The 20,925-nt window shown below is 39.0% G+C and overlaps 2 protein-coding genes across 6 annotated transcripts; both read right to left on the reverse strand.

Moving 5' to 3' along the window:
• Positions 1-674: 674 nt before the first annotated feature.
• On the reverse strand, positions 675-7,536 carry ropn1l (rhophilin associated tail protein 1-like). Of its 2 annotated transcripts, none has more exons than XM_047349728.1 (6): positions 7,379-7,536; positions 5,730-5,862; positions 5,004-5,127; positions 4,127-4,288; positions 3,358-3,533; positions 675-823 (listed from the first exon to the last, which is right to left on the reverse strand). In XM_047349728.1, the coding sequence occupies exons 2-6, from the start codon at positions 5,858-5,860 to the stop codon at positions 733-735; spliced, it is 684 nt and encodes a 227-aa protein (XP_047205684.1). In that variant the 5' UTR covers positions 5,861-5,862; positions 7,379-7,536; the 3' UTR covers positions 675-732. The 2 variants fall into 2 exon arrangements, with proteins under 2 accessions (XP_047205684.1, XP_047205685.1); XM_047349729.1 differs by lacking the exon at positions 675-823 and adding an exon at positions 911-1,005.
• An 827-nt stretch (positions 7,537-8,363) lies between these two features.
• nup58 (nucleoporin 58) lies at positions 8,364-20,434 on the reverse strand. Of its 4 annotated transcripts, none has more exons than XM_047349724.1 (14): positions 20,018-20,434; positions 19,404-19,564; positions 19,261-19,293; positions 18,890-19,159; positions 18,574-18,742; positions 18,342-18,407; positions 18,062-18,236; positions 16,004-16,083; positions 15,728-15,846; positions 15,514-15,596; positions 15,156-15,357; positions 10,914-10,997; positions 10,145-10,240; positions 8,364-9,727 (listed from the first exon to the last, which is right to left on the reverse strand). In XM_047349724.1, exons 1-14 carry the CDS (start codon positions 20,095-20,097, stop codon positions 9,564-9,566), a joined length of 1,782 nt encoding a protein of 593 aa, XP_047205680.1. In that variant the 5' UTR covers positions 20,098-20,434; the 3' UTR covers positions 8,364-9,563. The 4 variants fall into 4 exon arrangements, with proteins under 4 accessions (XP_047205680.1, XP_047205679.1, XP_047205682.1 ...); XM_047349723.1 differs by having other exon boundaries at positions 19,252-19,293; positions 20,018-20,433; XM_047349726.1 differs by lacking the exon at positions 10,914-10,997 and having other exon boundaries at positions 19,252-19,293; positions 20,018-20,432.
• Positions 20,435-20,925: the final 491 nt, after the last annotated feature.

The following is a 20,925-nucleotide window of genomic DNA, read 5'->3' on the forward strand; positions in this document are numbered from 1 at the left end:
GGGGCAGAATATAACGATTTTTTTCGTTGTTATTGTTGTTATTCTCTGGGGTCATCTTGAACACGGCTGTTTTGAGACCTGACAACATTCCTTCTGTGCTGTGTCACATGGGTGGAGAGACTGCTGTTATTAAGTTATCGGTCGTTCTATCCGTCCTTCAGTCCCCTTGAATTGATCACAGCTGCGGTCCTACAAGTGGTAACGTTCGGTGCATGTGTGTAAGAAGGGACATGCTCATAAGAAAAGAGAGTCTCTGTTTGCCACATGTGAATGTCTCTTCATAATATGGTTTTACTGTTGGGAGCCTTCCATGCCAAACCTCTGTGTGCATCTGTTCACTTGCTTGGAAAGGTGAACATAACAGAAGCCTCTAAACTGAGCTGGAAATCATGCTCTAATGCTAATCTCTTTACCTGTCTTCTTCTTCATTTGCTCAAGAAGCATGACCACAGAAGATGAAAGTCCAGCAGTGCTGAGACTGCACACTGATATGTTGCGTGGATGATAAATGAACTTGGGCTTATCCAGGCATAAGTAAATAGGGAATCAAACACAGACAGTGAGGTAGTTTTGTCCTACTGTTCATGCTCAGAAAAAGCAATCACATTAGCTCTAGCATCAGCTGGTTTAGCTTTACATTAATATATAGAGTATTTCTAACAATTAATGAGACATTTTTCAGTATTCATGGACTCTTTTAATAATTCACCACTATAACTCTCTTCTGCTGCTTCATTTAGTCTTCATAGCTTTCTGTCTGACCTTCTCAAACATCCTGCCGGCGTAGAAGTTGGAAACTTGAATCATGCCATTCTGCGTGTTGCTGTTGGGCAGAGACATCAACGCATTAAGGCAACACTTCTACTCAGCAGCATAAGGATTTTCGCAACAGTGAAAATCACAATCTCACATCATGTGAGGCAGAGAGGAAGTGGCTCATATCATAACTGTCACAAATGGTGGACCAAGCTGAACTGAAGCAGTGTGTGTTCTGCACTGTCAACACTGTGCAGAAAAAAAACATACTGGCAGCACTCTCAGCATTTTTCAATAAATGTAGTGCATTCTTTCTACATGCTGTGTTTATTTCAGCATAAATATCATCAACCTACAGTATACACAATTCACCATAAAAGCAAAGTAGTCACATTTTAGATGTGTTTTGGATACAGTATTTTAAAAATGAAATTGCTGGAAAATACAATTTAACTAATATCTCAAGATCCTGAGCGTATCCTATTTCTGTCATGGGTGAAACACACAAACATGGCAATATTGGATGTGAGAAGTTTAATTATCCTCATCATAATCATTAATGTTATAGTAGTTTTTTTTGCCAGGGTGGAATACTAATACAACAAACAACTTCAATGATTTTTAAAATCTAAAGGTTTGAATCTGTTCTTGGTAATCTACACAAAGCCAGAGTTATGCATACAGGCTCAAATATATGCATTCTCCACCACTAATATTAGGATGTCCCTTAACATGTTGCAGACAACCACATGTTTTTCGAAGCATTGAACGAGCAACAATGAAATAAGGACGATCACAAAGACACATAGCTAAACTGATTTTGAAACGGATACAGCAGGCTAACATTAACCTTGTGGAACGCCCCTGATCTTAAATCTACAGGACATTTTTGGACTAAGTTTAAAAGCTGCATAAGTGCCAGGAGCCCAGCCAAAAAGGTGTGTTGTTTCTTTGCAAAGTCCTACAAGACGATTATCCAAATATTAGTGGCTCTGCACGTGTACTGTGGAGCCCTTGTGGACAGGAGAAAATTCACCATGAAATTAGACTTCTACTTCTAGTTTTTAAAATTTATTCAAGCTATTTGTTGTATAATTCCACCATGAAAAAACAATGGATAAAATTAAACTTTAAATGCCATAAATTAATATGACATTAGCTTTTAGATTTAACCATAATGGAGAATTGTGTATTAATCAATTTAAAAAATGGTCTCAGGTTTAAGCATGCAATATAAACACACACTCACCGGCCACTTTATTAGGAACACCTGTCCAACTGCTCATTAATGCAAATTTCTAATCAGCCAATCACATGGCAGCAACTGAATGCATTTAGGCATGTAGACATGGTCAAGACGATCTGCTGCAGTTCAAACTGAGCATCAGAATGGGGAAGAAAGGTGATTTAAGTGACTTTGTACGTGGGATGGTTGTTGGTGCCAGACGGGCTGGTCTGAGTATTTCAGAAACTGCTGATGTACTGGGATTTTCACATACTACCATCTCTAGGGTTTACAGAGAATGGTCCGAAAAAGAGAAAATATCCAGTGAGCGGCAGTTCTGTGGGCGCAAATGCCTTGTTGATGCCAGAGGTCAGAGGAGAATGGCCAGACTGGTTCGAGCTGATAGAAAGGCAACAGTAACTCAAATTACCACTTGTTACAACCAAGACATGCAGAAGAGCATCTCTGAATGCACAACACGTCGAACCTTGAGGCGGATGGGCTACAACGGCAGAAGACCACACCGGGTGCCACTCCTGTCAGCTAAGAACAGGAAACTGAGGCTACAATTCATACAGGCTCACCAAAATTGGACAATAGAAGATTGGAAAAACGTTGCCTGGTCTGATGAGTCTCGATTTCTGCTGCAACATTCAGATGGTAGGGTCAGAATTTGGCGTCAACAACATGAAAGCATGGATCAATCCTGCCTTGTATCAACGGTTCAGGATGGTGGTGGTGGTGTAATGGAGTGGGGGATATTTTCTTGGCACACTTTGGGCCCCTTAGTACCAATTGAGCATCGTGTCAACGCCTCAGCCTACCTGAGTATTGTTGCTGACCATCTCCATCCCTTTATGACCACAGTCTTCTGATGGTTACTTCCAGCAGGATAACTCACCATGTCATAAAACACAAATCATCTCAGACTGGTTTCTTGAACATGACAATAAGTTCACTGAACTCAAATGACCTCCACAGTCACCAGATCTCAATTCAATAGAGCACCTTTGGGATGTGGTGGAACGGGAGATTTGCATCATGGATGTGCAGCCGACAAATCTGCAGCATCTGTGTGATGCTATCATGTCAATATGGACCAAACTCTCTGAGGAATGTTTCGAGAACCTTGTTGAATCTATGCCATGAAGGATTAAGGCAGTTCTGAAGGTAAAAGGGGGCCCAACTCGGTACTAGCAAGGTGTACCTAATAAAGTGGCCGGTGAGTGTATGAACGCTACAAGAAAGTCACAGAAGTAAAACAACTGTCTGTAAAAAAAGACCAAGGAGGCATAACTGTTTGTGATGTATAAGGACTTTGCTTTCCTAATTGTAATGTACAAACACACTGAGCTCGCAACAGAAACAACACCTACACTTGTGGCTGCAGACTGTGGAGGAAGTTCTCAATGTGGTCCTGTGATACGTCTCCGTCTAGGTGAGCAAGGTAGGTGTAGAGCTGGGCGAAGGTTTCGAATGGGATCCTCGCAGGGCCACCCTCCTCATCATTTGTCAGGATCTCACAGGCGTACTTCAGAGAGCTCATGAGAGTCTGGGAAATGCCAAAGAAAGAAGCACAGAAAAAATAGATTTATGCAAAAAAAAAAAGAATATGCAAGAAAATTAATATGTATTTAGCATTGAGAAGCAATTACATGTGTGTCCAATTTCTTTACTATATAAAGAAACTGCAATGAATGATTGTAGATCAAGACTGCCCTCATGTGTTTAACAGCCTTTAATGCATCTTTTCTAAAACTGCCTACAAAGTACTTTCATAATTCCTGGCTGTACTTTCTTTTGCAGACTCACAGGCATCTAGAAAATTCTCTTTGCTTAAATACATTCTGTTTGATCTTTATCCAGTGTTTCTTTCTCCGTTCAAACATCACTGGCTTAACCGTGGAACATTGATTCATATTTTAAGGGAGTGGTTTCTGCAGTTCTTCTATTAGGAGCCTGAGGAAAAACCAAGAGAGAAGCCTGGACCAAATATGTCTGGATTTAGTCTGTTCCACTAGATGTTTTAGATTAGGAGATGAACAAACACAACACCTCTTAAGGTTCTCCTGCTGTGCCTACCAGTTAGATGAAGTGGTATAAAGCAGTGTTAGAATTTATTTCTCGCCTTGTGTAAGATCTCACCCCTCCAAGAGCACTACAGCCCAGGGCAAAAAACTCCATCCAGGCAATTTCTGAATGAAAGCTGCCCAACGACAGCAGGTTCTCCAGTTGTTCCATGGGAAGACAGAGACCCTTCCATTTAGTCTGCAGCTCCCTTTTGCTGCATGTTTGCCTTGGAGACAGCTATGATTGGATGGGTAAAAAGAAATACAAATATAATGGTGAAATCCACGAGTTTACATGCATCCCTATTATAATATCCCAAAAAATAATCCAACACTGCCTACTGCTTTATAAATGGTGAGCTAAGATCCCAATTATCCAGTAGCTGTCACTTTTACATTATAGCATGTGAAGCATGAAACTTGGGCCCTGTCTGTACTGATGCTGCTTCATCATAACTCACTGTTCGTTCAGAGTGGTCACCCTCTGAGACAATCTAGTGTTGATGTCATGTAATAGTTTTGAAAAATAATCAAAATAGTTGCGTTTCTGACAGCTGTGTCAATAATGTCTTGAAGTGATCTGTAGATCAGAGTTGTTTCATTCAAAAGCCAAATATTGTAAAATAAATAAATACATTAAAAAAAAAGTTAGGACCAGTTTGTTCATAAATAACGGGATGGAACTGACAAAGTAAATTATACTTTGTCATACAGGTGATTTAAGTAATTAGTTATGGGCATAAAAGTAAACCTAATAAGAAATGATAAAGTTCAAAAACAGCCAAACATATAAGAATATGATTTTTGCATCTTGTGGATGATGCATGTTAATGGAAACAGGTCCCTCCAACAAATTCTACTTAGGGTCCTTGTACAACCTCAGGCTGCATAAATGCAAAAATAAATAAATATTAAATAAGTATGATAATAGGTTTTGAGCAACCTGTTCTTACCTGCTTATGGAGAATCTTCAGTAGACCTGGAGTCAATCCAGTGTCAGTCTTCTGGGTGGCAACATTCATCTCCAGCCTCTCCTTCACCGGAAGACACTCTCCTTTGGCCAACGCATTAAAATATCTGGAATAGGAAACAGTCACTCCTCAATCCGCTTAGTAACATTTTATGTATACTCTTGGTTGGGTGAAGAGATGAGTTGTGTTCATTTATCATTCATGAGATGTCTTGTATTCACCCTATTCTTCATCTTATTTCAACAATATTTTGATAGGAATTGACAGTCAGGATGACTTTCAGTATCTCTCAAAGAAAACAGAACCTTGTTTTACCTCAGTTCTTGTTTCCACAAAGGAAGTTTGTTATGTGTTATCCAATGTTAGCTTTTCTTGGAAGCTCTGCAGGTTAATGCAATAGTGGACGTGACAATCCTTAGGGTAGAAGGAAAAACATCTTGAACGCTTCACGATCACCCATTATGTTCAACATATCTTTTCTTTTGTTAAGGGGAGTCTGTTAGTTTAACCACAGTGAGTGCATGAAAGCCGCTGGGAGCTAATTACAGCCTGTCAATGCTATTAAAAAGACGTGCACAGGTGAAAGGAGGCTGTGATGTTGCCTGGAGACGCTTTTCATGGAATTATTTCTTATAAATATTAGAGTAAACCACAGCAAAGTCACGCATGTCTTGACCTGAACCAATGTTGATGATGGTTAACACTTACGCTGAACACCACTGCAGCAGGTCCTTAGGCTGTGTTCGGATGGCTGCCTTTGTGAAGTTTTTGAGGATGTCTGGCAGCTTGGGAGGGATGTTGATTTGCTGGGCACAATACAATGTGTCTGGAAGTGGCATGACTATATATGCAAGAGTCAGGTTAGCAATATAAGATAATATGATGACATATTCCTAACAAGTTCAGTGCTTTGCAAAACTGTTTTCACATTTTGATATGTTCCAACCACACAAATAAATATGTTTACTGGGATTTTAGGTGATAGACAAAGAAGTGCGTAACTGTGAGGTGGAATTCAGCCAATTTGCCCTCAGGATTTACCTCATAGATTAACCTGTGAGTAACATTAACTCATCTGGCGAGTTTAGGAACAAACAGCTTCATGACTAGATAACAACAGGAAACACAGCAGACAGGCCACGGATAAAGTTGTGGAGAAATTGGGAGCACTGTTACAGTGCCTTGCGAAAGTACTCGGCCAACCTCTTGCCACATTTCAGGCTTCAAACATAAAGATATAAATTTCTAATTTTTTGTGAAGAATCAACAATAAGTGGGACACAATTGTGAAGTGGAATGAAATTTATTGGATGTGTCAAACTTTTTTAACAAATAAAAAACTGAAAAGTGGGGCGTGCAATATTATTCGGCCCCTTTACTTTCAGTGCAGCAAACTCAGTCCAAAGTTCAGTGAGGATCTCTGAATGATCCAATGTTGTCCCAAATGACTGATGATGATAAATCAAAAACAATACAATATCTGTTAACAGACGCTCTCCATCCAATCTGACTGAGGCTGAGCTAGTTTTCAGGAGAATTGGCATAATTTCCAGTCTAAATGTACAAAGCTTGTATCTGTACGACTAGCTTCTGCAACTGCAGTAAGAGGTGGTTCCACCAAGTATCAACTCAGGGTATCTGAACACAAATGAACCCCACACTTTTCACACTTTTATATTCACACGTTTTTCAAAATCATGTATTATTTTTCCTTCGACTTCACAATCAGTCTATGAACTACCTTAAAGTGTATTACATTAAATCCCATCAAACACATTCAGGTTTGTGGCTATAACATAAGAAAACATGGAAAAGGCGTATGACTGCTTTCTCAAGTCACAATGAACACTGTGTACAATGACACAAAAATAGTAATGGAAAATAATCACTTCTAGTTCCCTTGAAACTAAGGTTTGGACTCAGTGTTAGTTTCTCTAAGAAAGTTTCAGGACAAAAAGATAACAACCAACGTGGAAATTGTCTAGTAGTAATCTGCTCCTGTATTACAAAAACAAAGCCATACTAGGAAAGATTGAAATAATCCCTGACATGGACACCAGCCGCAATTACATATTTAATTGAAGTACAAAGTATTTGTTGTACTCTCGTATTATTTGCAAACAATTTGTTTTATCCATTGTAAAAAAAAAATAATAATACCTGAATCTAATGGATCTAAAGACAATAAGACAGCAGAGAAAATTTAAAGAAGAAAGAATACAGATTTCTGATCAATTATTATTTGCTGAATTAGGTAAGGTTTGCATGTCTTACAGAGTTAGAGGTTGTGTCGTTATTTCAGTTCCAAGCAGGCATCTTCAGAGCAGATTAACATGTTGAGGAAATTATTTAATTACCTGAAATGAAGAATGACGATTGTGGAGAATAAAACAATGTAGCAAATGTTCTTTCATTAAAGGCAGATGAGCGAACCGTGAAAACAAAAGCTTTTTCGTTCACTTTAGTTTTGTAGCGTGATCGTCGCTTAGCAACAGCGTTCTTCTTCTTCAGGCGTAAGGAATGCAGCATGATGTCATGTCGCCCCCATCCTTCTGAGCCGACCTGTTTAATAGCTGTCTAATTATAATCGTGTTTGAATGCAAGTTATATAAACACTTTCAGACAACATACGGTTTATTTATTTATTTTTTATTAATAGACAAGCGAACTGACAGAGAAAATAATACTGGGCGTGTTCACAAATTACGACAACTACGGACATTTGTTGGCACATAAAAATAATTTGACTTGGAAAACAAATGAACGCGAATAAATGTGAAACCCGCATGCTCATCGTTCTGTTAGGCTTCAATTTATCTACGTACTCAAGTTGTAATTGTAAAATCATGGAGGTACATTGGTTTCCTAATGTATAGAATAACTTGAATTAACGTCTTAAATGCAAAAATATCACACCAAAATTATTCTGGTACTGAATGCGAATGTTACACCAAAAACGTATCCAGTTAAAAGTATTTTGTAGTCGCTGGCATGGCTGCTTGCTTTCCCTCACAAAAAAAGAAACCCGAAAAAGATAAGTCAATATCCATTTAAAATGTAATTTAGAATTAAATCTAAACCTGTAATTAAATTCCAAGGAAAGCAGAGTATCCATTCTAAATTTGGGGTACAAAACCCATGTGAAACTCAATACCTACTTTTAAAACTATGATCTGGTTACCTCCCAAAAATACAAGGCATTAAATCCACAATACTATGTTGTATGTAACAATTATAACCCTAATGATAAGGGAAAACATCTGCAACCTGTCTGGCACATCTTACGAAAAACACAGCAGAAATTACTCTGTGGCGGTCAACATTCAATAAAGTGATATCATAAACAAACAAAAGATTTTATTATTAAACAGCATCTCAAAAATACACATCTCCACAGACCAAATAGAAAACAAGAGTACAACTACAGTTATTTGGTAATAACCAAAGTGACATGGACACAAAAACAGAGGCATAGTTCTTAAACCAATGCTTAAAAGCATAATAGCTGAGTGACGGGCAGATTCACACGATCACTGTCAGATCACGCACACTGGATAGTGCAAACTTTATCTAGTACATGTAGAAACTGCGCAAGCAGAATATGCTTGAGAAACTGTCAGAATAAACGTACATTTCATAGGTCTATGGAGGACGAACAACTGTATTTTTCCCACAGTCTTACAATACATTGGTACACAGGCGTAGAGAATGTACATCTAGAAGAAAACATCAATCAGAATGGATCTCAGCAAAAAACTGATTATGTGGACATGACATTGGAAAACCCAAAAGACATTCATGTTCTTGCACTGTTGTCTGAATGTCATAGCTTCCTTTACATGATACAAAAATAAAACGGCATCTCCCTAAAGACACCTTGGACCTAAACTATCTAGGGTTTGATACTCGCTGACAAGGGTGGACACAGGCTATACTGTTCCTTACTATTATCACAAGCTCCTTTCCCTTTATATCTTTTTTTTTTTTATCCTCTTTGGACGCAACTTGAGCGAAGCCATTTGCACAGCAGCTCTGTTCTGAAAGAGTTTTAGATACAATGGAAAGAAAGCTACAGTCCATCTGAAAGCACAAAAACATGTTTATCTTATATTTAGGAAAAAAAAAACAAAAAAACTCCTCAAAATAACTGAGCAATTTGTTGTTGAATCAACTGTTCTGGCTTTCGCATTCCCCAAAGCATTGTTGTAAGAAACAAACTGTTAGAGGCAGTTCTAATGGGCTTAATCGTGCTTCAAACGACATCTTCTTGCCATCTGACACTGTCCTGATGTGATCTGTTGTCTCTTGGCTCAAAGCAGCCATGGCAGAGAATAATGTTAAGAAAAATAATGTTAGATTGTCCACAGGATTTCTTTTCCCCAGGTTGAAATAACATAACTCAAAATAATCTGTTACATGAAAAAATATTTTCCATCAAACTGGTAATGATCGTTTTAGCACTGTTTCTATGCTTTTAAGAGGCCAGGCTGTTCTTTGCTACAAGCCACTAGCTGGTCACATAATTCTTGTCTTAACTTGTTTCTATCTTTTCCCCCTTTTATTGCCAGCGGGGGGCTTCTTCAGCTGGAGAAGGGGTGTGCCAAAGGCTGTGGCTGGTTGGTTTGAAATGCCGAACGTCAGTCCAGCAGACTGGTTGATGCCAGGGTTGCTGAAGTTGAAGCCAGAGCCGCTGGTGCTTCCAAAACCTAGGAAAGCAGAAGAATGCATATAGAGGGTCAGACAATGGTCAATGAGGGAGGTTTTAGATGGACATTTTAAGACATTAAAAGGTATGCATCAAAAGACTGATTTTAAAGATAGAAAAAAAACCTGATTTTTTTTTGTGTAGAAATAATTTAACGTGAGAGTTTTAAACTGATGACAGCAGCGTTCTGCCAGAGGTGTGTAGACAAGCAGAAGAACTAATTATGTTGAGTCAAGGTTGTAAAACTAGCTGGAACATGTTCTACACATTAGGAACAATGATGTCTTAATTCTACATATGTTGCTTAGATTTCCAAAGAGCAGAAAATATCCACAAAAAACTTGATGTACTTTCTTAGATTCTGCCTTTTTTTTTTTAAGTTTGTTTTCTGGGTCAGGCGTATGCAGCTTGCATGTACCTGCACTCAAACTGCCCCCTGCGGGCTTATTCGTGGAGAACCCAAAAGAAGACCCCCCAGTTCCAACGCCACCAAATCCTGGCCCACCACCAAAACCTGTGGGACAGAGCGACAAGGAGACTTAGGTAGGTGTGCGGCCTACACTGGAAACAAACACAAGGAGCGGGGGTCTCAGGGGTGCACACAGACAGGCATTAAACAAACGTATACAGAAACACCTGAGCTGGATCTTTAAGCTTTATGTACATGTCACCGTTTAACAACAGATTACAAAGTAATACCCTGCGTTGCACAGCGAACCAAAGACAAAGGGGGGATGAATGGCAAAGTTTCACCAAACACGCTACTAAAAAGGAAATATAACAAAACTGTGCGCTCAAACCACCTGCTAACAAACTCTTAGACAGATTTGTCTTTAACTTGCATAGGAGTATTAGTGATAATTTCCTTCTGCAGAATGACAAATTAGTAACATTTAAGCTAAGACCCTCACAGACATATATCCGGGCAAAAACAGTGCAGTTTGTCAAGTCTTCCTGTGGTGTGAACGCACATTACCACCAAGAAGGAAGAATAAGGGGCAGAAAGAGGGGAAAAATACATTCTGAGCCTGCACAGGTTGTGCTCTCACGCTCACACACACGTCATTTCGAAAAGTAAAAAAAAAAAAAGACAAAAAAATATTTGGCATTAAGGAAATTTGAGACTGTGCAAGATGAAAGGAAAATAGAGGGGAGTATGTCCAGCTGATAGCAGGCAGAGGTGGTACCTCCAAGTGTAGAAGAGCCCAAACTAGTGCCTACTGCTGAAGCAAAGGGGTTTCCAAACCCTGCCCCCAAGGGTGCCTGGTTGCCTAAGGTACAAAAAGACAGGATTTGTTTTACTTTTATAAATGCGCCTTTAGTTAAAAATGAACAGCATTGTTGACATTGACAGAACAATTCTTTTAAAAAGTACCCAATTCAACATAAAAATGCATTTTACTTTTAAAATATAGCATTCTGATTTGTTTTTTGTTTTTTTTGTTCAAACCTGTTGCAACTGGTTTAGATTTTTTTTTAAATCCAAAGACCAATAACATACAAAAGAGAAAGTATGTGTCACATGTTCCATCATACAGGTAGCAGTTTTGAATCTCAGTGAATTACAAGTTTATCCCCTTATATGCCGTCCTTCACCTGATTTTTGTTATTAAACTCAGAAAAGTTCATCAGAGTACATGCGTCCGGATGATGTGCTTATTGGTGGATAAATAGGAGGCGTTCTTAGCTTTGCTGCATAAAAAATAAATAAAAAAAGCATTGACTGGACATATTCAGTATAATCTGCAGAGCACCGATCAAAGCCGTTGAAGGGGTAAAATAGGCTGATTCCAATGTTTGTCCTATTGATTGGTGTGCATCTCTATAAACTGACTGCAAATGGCTGAAGTGCAAGCTATAGTAATTTAACAGAGGTTTTACTTTTTTTAAATAAATATACATAAAACAGTCTTAGTAGGTATTCTTTGCAGATGTATAAGGTACTTGGAGAAAACAAAAATATGATCAATAAGAAAATTCACTGCGCTTTGGCTCTGTACTCTAGAGGTGCTTTATAAACAGCAAAATCCACCCAATCAAAATGCTGCAACCTAGGGAAAACATAACTAGAAAGATTGCTAGTTCTTTCACTCAGAAACTTGTCCTTTTTCCCTTTTTTATGCAGTTGTTTGTTTGTCTGGTTAGCCTGCACTGTTAAAACAACTTCAGTCAAAAAGAAACAAGGACAAACGTTTCTTTGTTTAAAAACTGATTTATTGTCAATTTAAATGCAATTCCACTTACATGAACACAAACATTTAGGAACAGAATTGGCTATTATTCGCTAACTGCGACTGCATTTGACAAGTTTCCAAATCTTTAAGATTTCTGAGAGTGAATGAACTAGCATACATCCCTCCTAAGAAAATGCACCACACAGTCATTGTTTATAGCTTAAAAAGGCACACCATGTTATATATTAATGTATCGTTAACAGGCATTGGAAATACTATATATATAAATATATATATATATATATATATAGGTTTAAACACACCATTACAAGAACTGCAGATTACGCTAAAACAAAATTTGAAAGTGGCATTAGTGATTTAAAGTCAGTGTAAACTGGTCATAAAGAAAAGTCACTAAAGAATACTGTGGAAATGAATGTACAACGTTCAGTGAATTGCTGGGATAATTTTGACAGGTATAATTTTGGTGGTGTAAGCTCAAGTAAAATAAAACGCATCTTAAATCTACGTGCGATTGCTCCAAGCCAGAAGGTTGGCAGTTAAGTATAAAAACACAAAAAGAATAATAAAAAAAAAAAATTCAAACACATTCAAACTTTCTGAGGCTCAGTTTTCGGTACTGGTGTGCCAATCCTGAACAAAGGAAAACCGAAACGACTTTGTATTTAATAAAGCAGGGTTAAAAGCACAGAAACAAATGATGGGAATCTAGAAAATAAAGAAATTCACATTTTTTCCCCTTTCTGCTTAAAAAAAAAAAAGGAGGTACATGGGATCACACCTGCCTTTCTAATAACATTCAAAACAATACAGCATTCGAATAGATTGAAATGATACCCAACATCAGAAATAAGGCCAGCAAATATTTAGTTATAAACGTTGAAGTCCGAACACCTTAAACAGGTCAATTCATATTCTGTTTTCTGTTATTGCGCCGACTGTGACTGTGGAAGACGACGTGTTAAATGTTAACGGAAGAATGTACAGAAATGAATGTGTTTCACCTGTCTGTGTAGAGATAAGGAATGAAATGTTCAACGCTGTGTTTGTTCTTCATGCAAAGCAACCGTTCGTCGAGAAACAGAACGGGTCACTCAATCACCACTATGACTAGCAGCAACAGCAATACTATTGTGTTCATTGGCGTAAAAAGAGTTAATAGTTGTTCTTAAAACTGTACATGTAGATGAGACCTCCCTGACCTCTCCGTTTCATTTGGCACCCGTGTATATGACTGGCAGCTGTGGACCAGTGTGAGCAGCAAATACGACGATCTGATCTCAGCTCACTTGGAATCAGCTCTGACCAACAAAGTGTTCATTCTACAAAAGTGAGAAGTGTTTACAGGAGGTACTCCTTAGTGATTACTACTACACAAAAAAAATACACCTGACCACTTTCACTGAAAAAGAAAGTCATTTGAAATGGACCAGCCCTGTTGAGCCGACAGTAGCCCTTAGGTGAAATAGCTTTTTATCAAGTAACAGTGGTATGGCCTCCATGAGAGCAGCCCTACCAAATGGATCAAACCGAGATAAAGAACTTTTCTTTTGTGACTGTCAATCTAGATTTCCAGTTCAGGCAATTAAATGTATTCTAGTCCTGAGTCTTTTGGCATGTTCCCCCTTCTGTCCCCGAAAGATGCGAGTCTAAACATTACCGTGTCAACACAATCAATGAGACACTGTCAAGTATTTAGGTAAAAGAACAATTCAGAGGTAAGTGCCAGCCAGCAGCACATTTAGTGTTGCATCTGCTGTGATACTAAACATCTGTCCATGTTATTTCTAGAACACACTAAAATATTTAAGCAGATGAAATAAATAGTTTAATAAATACGACATGTGATTAGGATTAGTTTATCAAAGTTTTGTGCCACTTTTTAAGAGAGGAAAATAATATTTGGCAAGAAAAAAAATAAATCACTGAAAAGAAAAAAACTAAATAAGCTAATCTTTCACAAAGAGGTAAAAGCTTTACATTAAAGAAGCAAAAAGGGACTAGAAGGTGGCTTTTTACTTCTATCACAAACGTGGATCACACGTTCTGCTGTTATGGGGGATGTCTGAAGTGATTCTCTGTGTTAATTGTAAAACAAAACAAAAAAAAACGGCACGTTTAGAATAAGTTAAATCACTACTTCCACCACGTTGTGCTGTATGATCGAATCTGGTTCAATTGTTCAATACAATTTATACAACAATCTAAAGCAAAGTTAATCATGACAATTTATAAAAAGTCCAAAAGCAGCTGAACAGGTTTTAGAAGAGGAAAACAGCAGAACCTTGCAGATGAAGACTAGGCTTTGGTTGTGTTTTCTACTATAAGTGACGTCAGTTTGTTTATCGTACGTCAGGCGCCCTGATTTACTTGTTTATGCTGAGATAAGAAGGTACAAGGTTTCTCTAAACTCAAGGTCTTGACCTTTTTTGGTTTTTTTTCTTTCCAAACAACAACAACAGCTTAGCTGACTTATGATTCTACTTAAAATTTCAGCTTACATCATTTGGCCTCTGATCAACCAGAAACTGGACCGGGAAGAAAAACAAAATTACATTTTGATTTATAAAATAAAACATCAACAGCTCACCCTAATCAAACATAGATCTACAGATTAGCACAATAGTTAGATAGATCAGTTGGCGACTGTGTTATCTATCTACATATAAATCACAGCAAATGGCTGATAATTTTAAGTCCACTTCACTCACCCATCGGGCTCCTTTGGATTTTTTGAATACAAGAGGATCCCTACTCAAAAATGAAAGTGTCAGGATCTTAATGGGATATTTAGCTATAGGCCTAAACTCAAAATACTCACAGGGTCTGGTGTTCATCTTGCACTTAACACATGTATTACATTTCCTTACTTCACTTTTGTAAGGTGCATAAAATGAGTGTCTATAGCAACGTCTTTTAAATTAGCAACAGAATAAGGCAGCACAAAGGTATCCTTTCAGAACTGTGCAGAAGACTTTTTTCCTTTTCATTCTCCCTTTATTTCGACAAATCGCACGTATTTTGGCACCAGCTACATATGTTTTAGTTCATTCGTTTTGAATGTTTCTGTCTGCAATCTTTTGAACGTTTTGCTCAATATGTCATAAATGTAAAAATCACACAATCGTCCTGTCTACAATGCTCCTAAAACTTAACAGTCTCCTTTGCCTCACTGAACATCTCAAACAAAGGTGAAGATGAGGGGAACTTTCTAAAACTTGAAGGCAGTCAGACCTGGAGTTGGCTGCTGTTGCTGGGTCAACGTGGCTGCCATAGCAACAGCTGCGGCATTGGGTACACTGGAGAATGGAGCGGGTCCGGTTGTGACTCGTGGCGCACTCTCCCATTTCCTGTTGGAGGCCCGTTTGGACTCGAAGATATCAGTGGAGTCTTCCAGGAAGGCTCTTCGGTAAGAAAGGTACTGGTGTTTCAAGATCTGTTGTGTAGAATAGAAAAGAAGTTACTTGCGGATGACAAATCAAACCACATTTTCTTAAAATATATAAAAATATTGTAAAACTACATTACATGCAAACAATGGCTCATTCCTTGAACGTACTGAATAAAATTTCTACACTGCAAAAAGACTGACCTTAACATTCTCATGGACAGACTGAAGCTGAGCAGCCTGTGCAACAAATGTTTGGTATAACTTCTGCATGGCCAGAGTCAGATCTGTAGTAAAAAAAAATAATCAAAACTAAAATGACAAGACAGTTGCACATTTTTATAAAATTAATCAAGCAGCACAAATGGCTAAAACAAAAGCAACTAAAATTACAGTCGTTTCCAAATTTGATTTGTACCTTGAGGGGTGATGTGTGATCCACTGCTTTGCGTGGTCAGGTGATTCTCCAGCTCTTCTATCTGCTGCCGGAACTGCTGCAACTGCACCTCAAACTGGTCCACCAGGCTACGAAAATAACTAAACAAGGAAAACAAGTGAGGATGGCTAAAACACATGGAAAGAGCCACTTCTTGTCATATGATAGTCCAATGCTCCACACAAGACAGCTTTGAATAATTTTATTGCACTGCAATACGCAGTACACACAACTGCTACAATTTACTTAATAACTCACTCTGAGGGAGCTGAGTTTTCATGCTGAAGTCCGGGAGGCGTCTTTTGTGTGCGCAGCGCTATGTCAGCATTTTTCAGCTCCTAACAAACAAAATTAAGAGAACAGTCAACAGTTTGCAGACAGCTTTCATTATCATCACCCTCACTGACTGCTGGGGAACATACAACACTGACCAACTTTAGGGCCAATTCTCCTTACTCAAATAAGTGGACTAACATAATAACATGCTCAGCTTTGTATTAGGGCTGCAACAGCAGCAACAACACCACAAGTGTGGTTTTTAGACCTGCAATACAATACAAGAATGTGTGAAGACTGTGCTGTCTCCCATGTCTGCCAGCACTGTTGTGTGCTAGCGAGCTAAAAGCGGAGCTCTTCTTCAATGGTAGCACTATCGCAGTGCATGAGCACCGCTAAGCCGTGTGCCAGCTCTGGATGGGTATGTTTCATTGAGGTCAAACATATCTCCCCATTGATGCGCCATTGGATGTGTTGCACTGAAGAGCGGCGATACAGAAGAGATAAATCAGCTTTAGAGTTTGTTCTGTTTTCAGAATCTGTGACACTCAGGAAAAGGTTCGCTGGGCCCCTCAATCACAGTGGCGGACAGCTAGACACCCTCAGTGTGGGTTCCCATTAATAGTGCCATTGTTCTTAAATGTGTCACACAGCTGGCGTGCTTTTTCCTTCATTTTTTAGCAAGCTAAGAAGTTGCACCATGTCCACAACTTCCTGAATGAATCTTATGCAAAAATAATTTAAGTTGTGATTGCTAATGGGAGCAACAGCAAAGAAGAGGAGTTTGGTACTTGAGTTTCAGAGCTGTTTCTACCTTTGGTTAGCTCTAGTCCAAAATCTGAGATCAACAGGTAAAACGTGGACTGAATTATTCTAAAGTAAATATTACCGTATTTTCCGCACTATAAGGCGCACCGGATTATAAGGCGCATAGAATAGAAGCTACTGCAGTCAAACGTTTGACTGGGGTTGCGTTATGCATCCACTAGATGTAGCTGTGCTAAAGAGAATGTCAACAAAACAGTCAGATAAGTCAGTCAGTCAAACTTTATTAATTCTGATAACTCCATTCACTCTCATGGTAAGGTCTCCTCTACATAGAATTCTATTGAATAGAGCCAACCGCACGTTAGGAATGCATTGGAGTCTATGAAGTTGAAGTTGAAATCAAACGTTAGTTAAAACGTGAAAGGGAACTTTTCCCTGATTCAGTAAACACGTAAAAGAAACAGTTTGATGCACTAAATCAAACGTTAGTACTGTTAACCTTTCCTGTTTCTGTCCCCTGACCGTAGTCTGATGACACAGAGGAGACGCTTTCTCCAGGGCCGAAGTTACTAGTTTCCTCGGGGTTAACTCCCTCACTCATACGTTGCTGAGTTGAGCATGAAGGAACAGCATCAAAACACTGAGTTGTTAACGAGATTCGGGGTTCTTTTTAATGACTTTGCAGCACGTAAAAACACAGGGCTTACAGACTCATACACCGCTGCTCCGGTCGCCGTCTCTACCCACCCCACACACACAATAATACCGACGTCACTCCTTCACTCTTGATTCTCAGCTACGGCAGCACACAGCGCCACCTCTGTCCGGAGGAGTAATGTCAACATCTTCCATACACACACACGAAACATACACCCCACACACTGAGCTTCTAATCACATATAGTTCAGGCAATTCCTGCAACAGTACATTCAAACGTTATACACACACAAGTGGTGTTGGACTAGGAGTAAGCACAGTACAGGTGTTTACCGCTATTACTTCGGCGACGCCCCTGACTACGGTAGCCGTAATGCTGCAAGCGGTGCGGCTTTGTAGTTTACCAGTCGTACTGAAACATTTTGACAGAGCGCCGTGTACAACCAGTATGGATCAACCAATTAACCAATTGATCCATATATAAGGCGCTCCGGATTACAAGGCGCACTGTCATTTTTTGAAAAAATTAAAGGTTTTTAAGTGCGCCTTATAGTGCGGAAAATACGGTACTCTTTAAAGCATTTCGTGAAATCTTTTATTTTGTTTAATTTTTACCTGTGCAGTCTCCAACTTCAGTTTGTCAATAGCCAGAGCCTGACGCTGCAGCCCACTGGCACACACAGAAAGAAGCTGCTTGAGGCTCTTGATGTCATCTTGGACTTTAGAAATGGTCTTTGATGACATCCTGCTAATGTCTTCCTGAACCTGCTTCTGTTCCTTTACAAATTTTCTGCAAAAGGAGTTAAAGACCACATGTTCAGAAATCACTTGCAGATGACAAATAAACCAGTTCAACATTTAACCATTTAGTGACGTTCCTTTATCAAATACTTACTGAAAATGTTCAACATCTTGACAAATAAATGTTGGCAGATTCTCATCTTTCAAAGCCTTGCTGTCCCTGATGGTAAGAATTAGAATTTTCTTACTAAAAAAAATTTTTTAACAAGGTAAACACAATCAGGAAAAATGGCTATCGAGTGTCTCTTGATATTTAGAAATGTTTTACAATTAAGTATAAATGATTTAATGAAATTAATTAAGTATACTAGGTCAGCGGGACATACTGTGCATTGCTTCCTGATGAGGTGTCACTTTTATTCTCAGAGGAAGTGCTGAAGTCAACTCCGCCAAGACCAATACTTGGGGCAGGAGCAGCCGATGCTGCTGTGGAGGTCGCCAACAGGGAACCCAAGGTTAACCCGGCTCCTCCTCCAAGGGTGGTCTGACCCAGACCTGCACCACCAAATAAACACAAACTTTGAACATCATGCCATACTGTGACATTACGTTGTCCACACTAACAAATTTTCTGCTACAAAAAAAAAAAAAAAGACAGCTCTACAACAGCTGCCTCCTCGTATAACTCTATTTTCAGCCCACCTGTGGCTCCGGAGCTGGAAAAGAGACCAGTGCCTAGGGACGGCACCGTTGAGGCCGCCGTGGAGGCTGTTGTGCCACCAAGACACAGTGTGAACCCTGTGGCTGCAGGCTGTTGGGGAGCTGTTGATGTCAGAATGGAGCCAAAATTTAAAGCTGCCCCAGCAGTAGAGGGGGTGGTAGTGGTGGTGAGGGAGAATGGTGTTGCAGATGCAGTGGGCTTGTTCAAGGCCAAACTAAAGCCAGTGGCTGCAGACGTAGTAGCTGGGGCACCTGGAAGAAAGTTTAAAAAGAAAATCAAATTCAAAAGGTAAAACCTTAACTTCCATGTGTATTAGTTAGAAATTTAAATTAAACAAACATACTTAATGTACTTAATGTAAGGCCTGTGGTGGGGCCAGAGGAGGCTAAAAGAGAATACAAGTCCATGATGTGAGTTATTACTTGATGGGTGCCTTTAAACACAATAATGTCATTGATTGCTTGTCATTATCTGGCATAAGAGTATAATGCTTACTTGAGGCAGGCATGTTCAAAGAAAAGCCTCCTGCAGGTTTCTGGGTAAAAAGAATTCCTCCCAGACCAAGAGATGGGGTGCTTGAGGTGGAAGCAGGGGTTACAGGTGCTGTCCCCAGAGGAGTCCCAAAAGAAAGGCCACCAGTATTGGCCGCAGGTGCACTTAAGAGAAAAAAACAAAACAACAACAAAAAAAACGTTTAAAATTGAGTCAATAACCTTCTCCTTTCATGATACTAAACAAAACCGGTCATCTGCATGGTAATGAACCCTTTTGAGACTGCAGATTAGAACATTTTAGACTAAACTTAGGAAATCATTGACACAATTTGCTCTATAGTTGGCTACAACCAAAAATAGAAACAGACAGCCATTAAAAGTGTTTTGTCCACTCGTCATTATAAATTTGTATCAATTTATTGTACATAAAATAGTTGCACATCCTTAAACCCTAAAACTACCACAGATAAAGGTAGTTAATATATCTTAAATTATGCCTTCAAACATAAGAACATTCTTAAAAAACACACGTTAAAAGGAAAACAGGTTTTCTACAAAACAAAAATGAAATATTGCTAACGTTAGCCGACTCAGCTATATAAATGCACGCATTACCTTGTGGCGCCCCCGAATGTAAATCCTCCACCCGTGTTGCTGGCACCAAGAGTCCCAGCACCAAAGTTAAATCCAGACATTTTGTTCAAAAAGGTGAACAATTCACATCAATAAGCTTTTGGACAACGAGCTGAAGTGATGACTGTTAGCTAACAGTCAGTTAGCCTACATGCCCGCGTGAGAGCTAAATACGCGGTCTAATCTTTGCTCAAAACATTCTGAAAGGAGAAGATTTTATCTTCCCGTCGAGTCCGGAGTTATTTCACTGCTGATTACTGATCTTTCACTCCATACAGAAGAGTTATTACGCTTTTAAAAGCTCTAAATGTCGTGCTTTGCGCATGGTAATACTTTTTCTATTGCCCGCCTGGTATTTTCCCGAATGCTAGTGCATTTTGGGTAATCTTTTCTGAAACTACATTGCCCGTTGTTCCCAATTCACAGTTCCTGTAAAAGACAGTGCATGCGCAGAGAAGCACAGTAGGTACAGTCCTATTGGTGCAGCCATAACAAATCTTATTCCGGCTTTGGTTTTAAAATAAAAAGTACAACTTTACTAAAATGGGTCATCCAACATGGCGATGTCTTTAAAATACGCCTTGACAAATTCATGTCTACACAAATATTTATTCACTAATGGGCCTGTTTGTGGACTTTAACTAAATTATATGCATAGAGGGAATTGTGAAGTGGTTTTCGAAGTTATTGAATCGAAAAAGATGTCTCAAGGCAGCTGTTTTCATGTTGCCAGTTGACTTGTGTAAATTTTTGTAATAACAGATGTTTTGTTATTTTATTATGTACCAAAAGTAATATGAGGTCCCATAAGTCAGGACATGCATTATAATCAACAAGAGGAAGACATAAAACAAATAAATTAATAAAGTGAGGGCTCTCAGTAAGTTTAT

Source organism: Girardinichthys multiradiatus, chromosome 21 (genome assembly GCF_021462225.1).
Source record: "Girardinichthys multiradiatus isolate DD_20200921_A chromosome 21, DD_fGirMul_XY1, whole genome shotgun sequence".
Classification (NCBI taxonomy): Eukaryota; Metazoa; Chordata; class Actinopteri; order Cyprinodontiformes; family Goodeidae; genus Girardinichthys; species Girardinichthys multiradiatus.

What these genes read in the sequence shown, in the direction of transcription:
- ropn1l (XM_047349728.1), bottom strand. Translation starts at nt 5,860, where the DNA reads ATGCCACTTCCAGACACATTGTATTGTGCCCAGCAAATCAACATCCCT. An exon ending in TGAAGATTCTCCATAAGCAG is followed by an intron (nt 4,289 to 5,003) that starts GTAAGAACAGGT and finishes ATCCAATCATAG; the next exon opens with CTGTCTCCAAGGCAAACATG. An exon ending in CACAGTCTGCAGCCACAAGT is followed by an intron (nt 824 to 3,357) that starts GTAGGTGTTGTT and finishes TCTGCCCAACAG; the next exon opens with CAACACGCAGAATGGCATGA.
- nup58 (XM_047349723.1), bottom strand. Translation starts at nt 20,097, where the DNA reads ATGTCTGGATTTAACTTTGGTGCTGGGACTCTTGGTGCCAGCAACACG. An exon ending in TCATCAGGAAGCAATGCACA is followed by an intron (nt 18,408 to 18,573) that starts GTATGTCCCGCT and finishes TCTTACCATCAG; the next exon opens with GGACAGCAAGGCTTTGAAAG. An exon ending in TGAAGTTGGAGACTGCACAG is followed by an intron (nt 16,084 to 18,061) that starts GTAAAAATTAAA and finishes TTTGTTTGTTAG; the next exon opens with GAGCTGAAAAATGCTGACAT.